Source organism: Triticum aestivum, chromosome 1A (genome assembly GCF_018294505.1).
Source record: "Triticum aestivum cultivar Chinese Spring chromosome 1A, IWGSC CS RefSeq v2.1, whole genome shotgun sequence".
Classification (NCBI taxonomy): Eukaryota; Viridiplantae; Streptophyta; class Magnoliopsida; order Poales; family Poaceae; genus Triticum; species Triticum aestivum.
In genome coordinates, this window is record NC_057794.1 from 22,045,396 (window position 1) to 22,057,341 (window position 11,946).

Genomic DNA, 11,946 nt, shown 5'->3' on the forward strand with positions numbered 1-11,946 from the left:
AAGTTCTTTCCAGACAGAGAGAACGACGAGCTCACAATGGCCCTCGGGAATCCTGAGCACCCTGGACGGACACGAGGCACGCCAGGCTCCATTCCGTGGAAGGTTGGGTTTCCGGACGCAGGCGGTTACAAATCCCATGAGAGGAGGAAAAAAGTGCAGCAGACCCAAATGCAGGCGCTGCAAGCAAGGGTAGACGCGATAGAGGAACGAGAAGCAAATCGCAGCAAACATACTGCCGAAGCCTCCCCCGAAGCTACCCCGCCATCTCAGCGCAGAAGCAGCGTGGCTTCCATCGAGCTGCTTCAGCCGGAGCATGCCTTGATGGCTCCTGCCACCTATCCCGTGGATGCTATCACGGAGTCTCAAAATTGCCACCTTATGACGCAATGGATGAATTTGAAGGTCAAGGCGGCTGTTGGCTCTGTTTATCCTACTGAACCCGGCGCAACTTTTCACTGCCGGCCGATTCCATAAGGATATGGTAGGGTGATGGTGGATGAAATAACAGAGGGATTTGAGGACCTCCAGCTTGACCACCCTACCGGTGAAGGGGAGACTCGACTGGGGTCTGCTCTGAAGACTCCATGCCTATGGCGGAAGGAGCTCATCAACCTTCCGAACTGGACGCCTCCGCCTCCTCCGGCGAGTCAGGGAACTCCGCCTCCTCCACCGCCTCCTCCTCCGGCGAGTGACGATCAGGGCCCTCGGCCGGCTCCTTCTCCGGCGCGTGGCGGCACTCTGCCTCCTTCTCCACCTGCGCCGACGCGCCCGAGCAGCCAGCCTCCTCCTTCTCCGCCTCGTCAGCAAGGGCGGAAGAGACCTGCCGCCGCTCCAGCTGCTCCGGCGCGTCGTAGTCCTTCTCCTCCGCCTTGTAAGCAAGTAAAGAAGACAACCGCTCCGTCTGCTCGGTCGGCATCTAGCAGTACAACCAGAGGCAGGAGGACATACAGATTTGGTCCTTCTCTGAAGACTCCAGAGAAGTTACCATATGAGAGGACCCCGGAGGAGAACGCCGAGATCGCGCGAACCGAAGTGGATGACTGGTTTCAAGGGTTGAGAGCAAAGATACATCCACCTCCGGAGGAGAAGGTAGATCCGGTGAAAGTGAAGCGCACTCTGGCTGCCCTGGCAAAGCCACCCAAGTCTCCGCCGAAAGACAACTATGAGCGCATTATTGCAAAGACATGGGCCGAAGCGGAGCGGTCGGGAAGTACAGTCAGTGATCAAAGGCCGAAAGAACGACGAGTAGCTGGGAAACAAATTGCCCAGCTCGGCGAACAAGCGAAGCAATCGTGCCCCCCCCCCTCAAGGTGCCTAGCGACATCGTCGATCCGAGGATGGTGCCCGGTTATGGCAATGTTGACGATTACCTGCCCGACGATGTACATTATGATACCATGGAGGTGCAGATACACAGATACGAGTACGGGAAGCCTCTCGTCAAAGATGAAAAATCTTTAACAACGATGATGCGAAGATTACATGATTGGTACTTGAAAATCTGCAGAGAGTCTGGGGGGAGGAGTACTTTGTATGCGAGAGTTAAACCGGAGCATGACCTCGTTGGAATTGAACTGTTGCCTATTCCATTTGAGGAGTTCTATCAGTTTTTCAATCAATTGGCCCTCGATAAAACAACGATCACCTGCTATTGTCTGTAAGTACTACTACTTCTGTCATTAAGTCTCTTTATATAGCTCATCTCTTTCATTGCATGTATTTATAATTATCCTCACTATAGTATGCAGAATGAAGATCGCCGAATTGAAGAAAAGACAAATCGGTGATATTGGGTTCATTAACACATATCTCATAGATGCAACTGAGGTTCAACATCGTCCCGGAGATACCGAGGCCAACTTGCTACGATCATTCAAAAAAATGAAAACAAAGATATAATACTCTTTCCTTACAACTTCGAGTGAGTGTTACTGTCTTGTGCATATTCGGTTTCCCTTATATATTAGTCCAGGTTATAGTAATGTAATTGATGAGTTATGCATGCGTGTGCAGTTTCCACTATATTCTCCTAGAGATTAGGCTTGAGCAGGGAGTAGTAACCGTCTTGGACTCTAAACGAAAAGATCCCCAGGAGTATGCAGACATGACTGAAATCCTCAAGAAGTAAGTTAAATCGATCATTATCCACCATATCAGCAACTTTGTTCATTTCCTGATATCAAGTAATTGTTTTCTTTGTCCGGCAGGGTTTGGAGAAAATTCACCAAAACAGTTCCGGGACTGCCGAAGGAGCTGGAATTTAGACACCCGAAAGTAAGTACTATAGTAGCATGTTCCGCGCATCTCCTAGTGATTCAAGCGCTAGTTTCATCAATACCATTTAGCATTCTTGCTTATCAGTTTGATTGACCTCTATTTCTTGTAAAGTGGTTGTGGCAGGAAAAAGGGAATGATTTTTGTGGATACTACGTCTGCGAGTCCATCCGCCACACGACCTGTGAGCGGGGCGGGTACTCTGACGAACAATATGAAGTACTTAAATAACAACATTCACAATTTTATTTTATTACCATCATTTGTATTGAGTTTCATTCATTCATATATATATGTATTGACCCCCTTCTTCAAATTAGATGTTTCGGAAGCGGGATGAACTCCTAGCACCAGCTCGCATGCGAGCAATTCAAGAGGAATTGGCGGCATTCTTTCTTGACCAAGTGATCGCTGAAGACGGAGAATACTATGTGGACCATGAGTCCGTATGATTATATTTGTAAGAGATAATTATTGTATATATGTGGCCGGTAGTGTCGGATAGATATACGAGAACTTGTTGTTCGACCAATCTCTCGGAGAAGGAGAGGTGGTCGAAATCATTTCTCTCTGTATGCATATATGTTCATGACAATCTTCTGTTTCCTTCGTTTGCTTACTAGCTAACTAACGTGTCTAGTCCTCTCTATACGTATGTATAGTACGTAGCGTCGACCAAGCACGGACGTAAGAGAGGACACTTCTCTCTATTAATTATAGCTAGCTAACACAATATATGAAACACCTAAATTAACCCCCCAAAACCCCCAACCCCCCCCCCTTTCAAAAAAAACAAAAACCCCAGCCACAGAAATGCTGACGCGTGGATGCCTATTGGTCCCAGTTGGTGCCACCAACCGGGACAAAAGGGTCTCCTGCCTGTGCTCTGCGCACTGCCCACGTGGAGGCCCATCAGCCCCGGTTCTGGATTGAACCGGGACTAAAGGTACAGGGCATTAGTACCGACACTTTAGTCCCGGTTCAGGAACCGGGACTAAAGGTCCTTACGAACCGGGACTATAGGCCCTTTTTCTACCAGTGTTGGTGGCTTGTCCGTCTTCACGTGCATCTTAGGGAGGGTCCTCTTGGTACCTAATCATGCACAATATCTCGGACTTAGGTAGTAGCCATGTCTCGAGAGGATCATATGTAATATCACTAAGGAGAGAAGTGACCTCGGTCTCGAGAGCTCTAGCTCTAGCTCGAGTCATGGGTCCTCTTGGCACTTCGTGAGACGATGGTGGGTTCATGGGGATGCCCGTAGGATGCTCCGCATCACTGTCTAGATATATTCGTATCTAGACAAATCTGAGTCAACTAATTTGGAACGGAAGGAGTATAAATATATCATTGGAAGAATTATGTTGTTCTGTACCTCTCAATAAAAGAAATTTATTTCCCCCTAAATGAATAAAGAACAAAAACATGTATAAAAAGAAAGAGATTAAGTTCTGTGGAACTGAATCACCTCTTTCATCAGTGACACAAGAGTTATTACACATCAAAGCTGGTGCCACAAAACAAGAAGATTAGGCCCATATCGAACAACTAGTTTTAGTTGGGTTGCTAGTGTCACTTTCAGTGACCATCTGACAGTCATTTTGTGAAACAGGGAATATAAGGTGCATAACCCCGGAAATCTTTGGAAGTATTGATTAGATGCCTTTCCGATTATCTATATCATATGAGACTGTCATTTCCCGATTGGTAAGGAAAATCAAATTACAATCTGGATGAATGGCCTACATCATGTAGAACTCATCATCTTTACGACAATACCTTCCGAACAGTTGCAAAACATTGACAGTGTGCTTTAGAGTCCAGTTCCCGCTACCATAATCTTGAAGAACCCAAAGCCATTAAGATTATCTACACTCCAAACATGCAAGCATTCCTGAGATTCTCAGTACAACGGCGTCTAACGAGTGTGGCACTCTAATTAATTTCTCTCAAAATCATTCCCTCTATGTCCATTATTACCATTCAAGAATTATTAATGCTAGTCAAATGCATAATGCCATCCATGAAGATGTCATTTTTATCAGTGCACACTATTAGAATCGCACCCTAGGCCGAGTGCCAGGAACACTCGGCAAAGGGCCAAAAACCCTCAGCAAAGCCTTTGCCGTGAGTTGTTCTCGGCAAAGACCATCCGGCGTATACCTCTCAGGTACACAGAAAATTGTCGAGAACCAATCATCGGACAGTCGGCAAAGAGTTTGCTGAGAGCCAAACTGTAATTCTCGGCAAAATAAAGTGACTTCACAGTTGTTGGTTTCGTCAGAACGTAGATTGTCTTCACGGCCAACATTAACGGCGTACGAACGTAGATTGTGTGCAGGCTTACTCATATTTTTCTTATTGCTTTTTTGACGTAATTAAATAGAAATTTCTTTTTTAGGTTAACTAGAACTTTCTTGAAAGAATGGGATAAGGGACACCACTAAAAAAAGGATAAGGGTCTTTTAATAAAAAAATATTAGATAGGATAAGGTACTCGCGTGTCCCCGGTTGTGCGGTCTCCGCCCAGCAAGCGCTGCGCCGCCATGATGGTCGCCTCCGTCGTGCCCTCTCCCCTGGCACTCGCGAGGCCGGTCCGCACGCGTCTCCTTCCGCCCTGCGACCTGCCGGCCGGCCCCTCTCTGCAATCGGCCAGCGGCTGCCGCGTCGCGCGCGGCGGTGCACGGCGCCCGCAGCACATCTCGTTCGCAGCCGGAGGAGGCGCAGGTGAGGAACCCACCTTTTGCATTTCTCACGCCTTTACTGATCACATATATTAGCTGGAGAACCTGTAACTTCAGAGAATAGAGGATGTAAATTTTACTTCTGTGCTTTACTTTTTGAGGAACTTCTGTGCTTGAGTACTATTGTTCAAGATTAACTTCCAACTATATTGATGCTAACTCATAAGCATGACTCTTCATTCATTTTATTTTACTTTTGCACTTTTTTTCGCCTGTAGCGGGTGATGCTTTTGTCGTAGAAGGCGCGACGAATGTGAAGTTCTCTAGAGAGCTAACTGTTCCGGGCCACAAAGAGCCTCTGATCATCCTCGGCACAGGTACATTTCCTTGCCCCATGTCCTTCTTTCGAGATTGCTGACTTGCATAAATGTGTAGTACTTTTTACAGTTTGCGATTTGAATTTTAGCTCACTCTAGGTTACAGAGACAAGTTCTTTGTCAAGGTATACGCCGCAGCGTTCTATGTGGATATCTCCATCGGACTCGATACCGAGCAATGGAGAAAAAAGGTCGGCCTCGAGACTTTCGATGCTTCCTCGGGTTTTGACTCCATTTTTAAAGGTAAGAACCAGACTCGATCGATCCAACTAGCAAAATAGCCCAAGGAGTGGGTTCGTGAATATGTAATACATGCTGATCAGACAGCGTACCATGCAATGCAGCACCGGTTGTGAAATCTCTGAATATAACTCTAGTTAGAGACGTTGATGGCAACACCTTTGTGAAGGCTTTGGATGGCGTTATTGCTCGCCGGATTCAGAAACGTACCGATGAGGAAGAATCTTCACTGTCGGCCTTCCGGAACAGCTTTCTAGGGCGCAATCTCCAAAAGGGAACAACCATCTATTTAACTTGGTTGGAACCCTCAAGAATGCTGGTGAGTGAACAATCAGTCCCACTGTATTCAAAATTTTAAGCAAATTCATCTAGAGTTGTTGGTAGGAAACAGTTGACTCTTCTGCGGGCACAAACAAGAAAACACAGGCATATCTTGTTGTGAAAATAAGATAATTTTTTCTCCAGACTTATTAGTGGATTGAATTACTTTACCGCGATGACATTGCATTTTTTCTATTGATTGAAAGGGAATTTAATTATAGTATCTCCTTTGCGAATAATTCTGAATCTGGATGTTGGTCTTCCCAAGCTGTATCTCACCTCTGAAGCCTTAGATTTCCAAATCAGCTTGTTTGAATTTGTTATACCCTCGGTAAATTAGTGATGCCGATTCAGGTAATTAGTTTCTTGTATTTCAAAATCAGAGAGACAGGTTGTTTGACGAAATTGATTGCTGACGGCGCTGCATGCATGATATTTCATCCTGTAACTCGTGCTTCTGTAGGTCTCGGTTTCGACGGACCAAGGTCCATCCCAAGTCGACGCTGAGGTCAAATCAGCTACTGTCAATTATGCTCTATATGATGGCTTCTTCGGCAGCTCTCCCGTATCCCCCACTTTGAGATCTTCCACTGCTCAGCTGCTAGAAGCTATCCTTACAAAGTGACGTGCAGAGCAGGATCAATGTATGGTCGCTGAAGACAAAGTGCAGAGTGATGAATGAATACTATAGCAGTTTTCTTGGATATTGCATCTCATATATTCAAAATCAGATTTGTTATTTCACATCTAAATACGAAATAGCTATCTCACATCTAAATCTAGAGCCATTGGATGTTGTCCTGTCTTTAAGATTCGCACACACACATTTTTCTGCCTCCGCTTCGTGCGTTCGCTAAGTTCAGGACCGCCCCATCTATCCTGTCGCCCGTTTCTTCGTGCATGTGTGTGCGCGTGGTTGTTTGTTTTTCCTCGGTCCATTGTGTGCCCACGGCCGGGTCTTTTATGTTTTTGTTGGCCTGTTATGCCCGCACAGGGCTTTGGGCTGTTATACGCATATCCTTTTGCTGGGCATTAATAGGAAGGCACAGCGATTTCGTCCTTTTGTGATTAATAAATGTGTTCTTTTTCTTGCCTAAAAGAATGTGCTGTTTTCCATGCTGGGCTGCAGGGTAAAAATGCACGAGTCGGTTCTGTTTTTTTTCACTTTTACCTTTCCTTTTTGTTTATTTGTGTTAAATTTATGAACTTTTTAAAATTTAAATGTTTACAAATTCATGATTTTTAAAAAGAATTATGAAAAACGATGTTCTTTGTGGCTTGTCTAAAAATGATAAAGAAATGCAAAATGAATAGTTGTAATGAAGCATAGAAATTGTCCTTTATACACAAGCCACAAAAAACCTCGTTTTTCATCGAAAACTTTGTGCACGCACATATAATGTCCGGATATACACGCGAGATTTTTGTTCGGAATTTTTCAGTTTTTCAAAATGTGTATTTAGACAATGGGTGCATATGCACCTAGGAGCCATTGCCAATTTCCGACAGAAACATATTTATATACATGTTTAACATTTTTTACATACATGAATAGCATTTTTTGTCTTTCTTTCTTTATTTGTTTCAAGTTCATGAACTTTTTTTCATCACATTTAGCAATGTCTCATCTAAGTTTCGGATCGCTTGACCTGTTCGCTTTTAAAATGTTTGTGCAAATCTTGACCGTGGATTATTTTGTCACGCGCGTCCTATACTTCCATGTCCCATCATACCTCCGGTGTCCACTTATCATCCCGTTCGCGTGCACGTCTTTTGTTGGGCCGACTTCATGACGCGATCTCGAGACCCATTTTTCTTTTTGGTGTGCGTTTTATAAGTTGAAGACACGAGTTGGTCACTGCTTCCTCAGTTCCATCGTCATTGTCTATCTCCGACCCCCATTTGCATCGGAGTAGAGCCGATGCGAGTAGGAAGGAGGAAGACGACTATGGGGTTCGATCTTTGTCCACACGATGAAAGAATATCTTTGTCCACCTTTTTGCATTGTGTTTTCATCTAGGGATTTTGTGATTTTCATTCATAGACTTCTTTTCCTAGGTGCAACTCCACCCTGACATGCAACTGGTCCACCTTTTGTGTTTCAGTTGACAAACAACTATCTTACAAGTCTGCCCTTGACATGCAATCTTCAGTCGAGGGGGCAGAGGGTAACCATTTTTGTCCCAGTTGCAACTCCATCCTCAACATGCAACCGGGTCTGCATTTTCCCTAGTTGCAACTGGGCATGTGTTTTGTTTTCCATCCGAGTTGTAAGTGCATGCTCGACTCACAACTAGGCTTCTGGTTTGTCATTGTCCCAGTTGCAAGTTCACTCCCGACTCACAAATGGTATCGTAGTTTTGTATAGCTGTCACAGTTGCAAGTCCGTCCTTCATTCGCAACAAGGCCCGTAGTTTGTTTCATCTCAGTTGCAAGTCTACCCTTGACTCACAACTGGACTTGTAGTTCCATAGTTGTGCCAGTTGCAAGTCCACCCTCGACTGGCAACTAGGCCCATAATTTTGTTGTTGTCTCAGTTGCATGTCCACCTTCGACTTGTAACTCATAGCTTAGTTTTGTGTAGTTGTCACAGTTGCAAATCCACCGTTGACTAACAACTAGACCGTAGTTTGTTTCTTCTCAGTTGCAAGTTCAACCTTCACTCGCAACTTGACCCGTGTTTTGTTTTCCATCCCAGTTGCAAGTCCACCCTTAACTCGCAACTCAGCTTGTAGTTTGTTTTAGCCCAACTGCAAGTTGACTCCTGACTCACAACTAAGCTCATAGTTTTGTAATTGTCTCAGTTGCCTTGCCAAGTCCGGCATCGACTCGCAACTGGGCTTGTAGTTGGCCCAGTTGGAAGACTACCTTCGACTCACAACTGGGCACATAATTTGTTTCATCCCAATTTCAAGTCGGACCCTTGACTCGCAACTAGCTAGGCTTATAGTTCCCTAGTTTACAAAGTTGTCAGTCCACACTCGTTTGTCTAATTCGCTCGTAGTGCTCCTAGTTGCAACACCACACTCGACATGGAAACTGGGCATGGTTTTCTTTTTCTTCCTAGTTGTAAGCCCACCCTCGACTCGCAACTGGGATCGTAGTTTGTCATTGTCCTAGTTGAAAATTCACTCTGGACTCGCGAATGATATCGGAGTTTTGTGTAGTTGTCAGGGTTGCAAGTCTGTCCTTAATTCACAACGAGGCTAGTAGTTTGTTTCATCCTAATTGCATGTCCACCCTTGACTCGCAATTGGGCTTGTAGGTTCGTAGATTTCCCAATTGCAAGTCCACCCTTGAGTCGCAACTGGGCCCTTAGTTTTGTTGTTGTCTCAGTTGCAAGTCCATGTTTGACTCGCAACTCATATCGTCGAATGATTGTATTTGTGTACAATAATACTTATACTATTATCTTTTTAATAATTCTACCACTTTTTTAGAAATTTTTATAATTAAACTAATAGTATAAATTCCAAATGTTCTATAACACAACCTTTTGATTTTTGAGGGGTTTGTTTTTCCTTTTTGACAACTAAACCCACACATGGGTTGTCGGGCCGGCCCACCCGGTTCCAGTCTGGGCTCGGGACTCAATTTTTAGCTTGTAGCCATCGATCTGTCGTATCCTTGAGATCGTTCGTGTACTACGATCACGATCCGATCCCTACAACGCTCGAAACCTCATCCATGACCAACGACGACGGCCGGCAAAGGGGCTGGTTATGCAAAAAAACACCTCGGAGCTCCCGCGATCGCTACGCGATCTGGCGACGATGGAGACAGAGAGAGGGGAGTGATGGCGGCGAAAATCCTAGCGGCGGCGGCGACCCTGTCGGTGATCCGGGCGGCGGAGAACCTGGCGAAGATTCTGGCGGCTAGTGACGTCGGGAGCGAGGAGGGTTTATTTGGGGGCCTAGCCAGCAAGCTGGATTGGGAATCAATCAAATCAGACTCCAGGAGGATCCTCCGGCGATCTCCAGATCGACAGACCGGCTAGAGGCGAATGAGGGCGCGCGGAGAGGAGTTGATGGGTGGGATCCTAGGTAAGACTTGCATCGATCTGGAGGGAGAGAGGCGTGAAAGAAATATGCCCTAGAGGAAATAATAAAGTTGTTATTTATATTTCCTTATATCATGATAAATGTTTATTATTCATGCCAGAATTGTATTAACCGGAAACTTGATACATGTGTGGATAGATAGACAAAACACAGTGTCCCTAGAATGCCTCTATTAGACTAGCTCATTAATCAAAGATGGTTAAGTTTCCTAACCATAGACATGTGTTGTCATTTGATGAATGAGATCACATCATTAGGAAAATAATGTGATGGACAAGACCCATCTGTTAGCTTAGCATAATGATCATTAAGTTTTATTGCTATTGCTTTCTTCATGACTTATACATATTCCTTTGACTCTGAGATTATGAAACTCTCGAATACCGGAGGAATACCTTGTGTGCTATCAAATGTCACAACGTAATTGGGTGATTATAAAGATGCTCTGCATGTGTCTCTGAAGGTGTTTGTTGGGTTGGCATAGATCGAGATTAGGATTTGTCACTCAGAGTATTGGAGAGGTATCGCTGGGCCCTCTCGGTAATGCACATCATGATAAGCCTTGCAAACAATGTGACTAATGAGTTAGTTGCGGGATAATGCATTACAGAACGAGTAAAGAGACTTGCTGGTAACGAGATTGAACTAGGTATGAAGATACCAACGATCGAATCTCGGGCAAGCACTGGTACCCATCGGTGCTATACAAATGGTTTTTAATCTTTTCCGTGACGACATTTGGAACCGTCGCCAAGTGAGTGTGGGAGATAGGGGGGTCCTTCCCACACGACACCAAATGAGCGCGTGTGTGATCGGGCGAGGTATCGAAACCCAATCATTTCCGTAGGTATGTATATCCCACATGGTGAATCCCAGGAAAACATTTCCGTAGGTATGTATATCACACACAGTCAATGTAAGGAATACGTTTCCGTTCGTATGTACATCCAACACAGTCAATCTAGGGAAAACGTTTCCGTTCTTATGTACATCCCACACAGTCAATTCAGGGAAAACATTTACGTTTATATGTACATCCCACACAGTTCTATGTGTAGGCTCGTGTGTGAAAGGTGTAACTATCACACACGCTCTGCCTTGATTAACTATTTGCTTTTATCAACTACACCACACACGATTTGATGAAGAAAACTGTGTGGCATTGGGCTATCCATCACAAGCGCTTTTACTACTAGAACTATTTGCAAAGCTCCATGACACATTTAGCAGGTTTATTAGTTTACAATTAATAATTCCAGTATTACGCAAATTCACATTTCATATCGAACTGCTGTTTGCCAATTTCATATCAGGCACATAAATATGTTATAACATCACAGTACGATAGCTACATGAAAACAGCACAATACAACATATAGCGAGTTCAACTTCATAAGAACAATATATTCATTTCCTTAATCGAGACCATCCAGACTCATCTTATCCACCTCTGCTTTTAGTTCAGTAAGAATCTGTTTTGCACTGGCCAACTGGGAAAGTGCCTCCTCCTTCGCCAACACCATCTTAGCGAAGTCTGATTTAAAAAATCTGATCTCATTCTCCACCTTCCTTTATTTATCCCGCATCTTCAAATATTCTTCAGCGTTGACAACTCTTGATCAACCTAGAGCTTCGCTAGGCACATCTTCAAAGACTGTGGCCACTCTTGATCAACCCACTCCAAGTAAGAACACTTTCGTTCATCCTATAATATTTAAAACTAGATCAGTAACAATTGTAAGGGAAATGGGTTTATAGCAACATAGAAAATCACCAATGCTTATTTTGAAAAACTGAAGAAACATGTTAATTATGACATATCTTCTCGAAAAGATCAATATGCAAATGACTTAATTGCTAACCAAATTCTGAAACATCAGAAGCTATAATTAACTAGAACAACGCTACAAGTTCTTACTCATGTACAATAAATAACAAATTGAACATTTTATAAGAAAGGTAAATATAAATGCAACATCATACCGACAA

At 44.2% G+C, this 11,946-nt stretch overlaps 1 protein-coding gene across 1 annotated transcript; it reads left to right on the forward strand.

Moving 5' to 3' along the window:
* The first annotated feature begins 4,731 nt into the window (after positions 1-4,731).
* LOC123075962 (fatty-acid-binding protein 3, chloroplastic) lies at positions 4,732-6,701 on the forward strand. The gene is made up of 5 exons (XM_044498473.1): positions 4,732-5,001; positions 5,237-5,335; positions 5,435-5,578; positions 5,680-5,894; positions 6,360-6,701. Exons 1-5 carry the CDS (start codon positions 4,821-4,823, stop codon positions 6,519-6,521), a joined length of 801 nt encoding a protein of 266 aa, XP_044354408.1. The 5' UTR covers positions 4,732-4,820; the 3' UTR covers positions 6,522-6,701.
* Positions 6,702-11,946: the final 5,245 nt, after the last annotated feature.

Excerpts from the sequence above, each read along its gene's own strand:
- LOC123075962 (XM_044498473.1), top strand. The coding sequence starts at position 4,821 with ATGATGGTCGCCTCCGTCGTGCCCTCTCCCCTGGCACTCGCGAGGCCG. Across the intron at positions 5,336-5,434 it reads TCTGATCATCCTCGGCACAG|GTTACAGAGACAAGTTCTTT; the intron begins GTACATTTCCTT and ends AGCTCACTCTAG. Across the intron at positions 5,579-5,679 it reads TTTTGACTCCATTTTTAAAG|CACCGGTTGTGAAATCTCTG; the intron begins GTAAGAACCAGA and ends CATGCAATGCAG.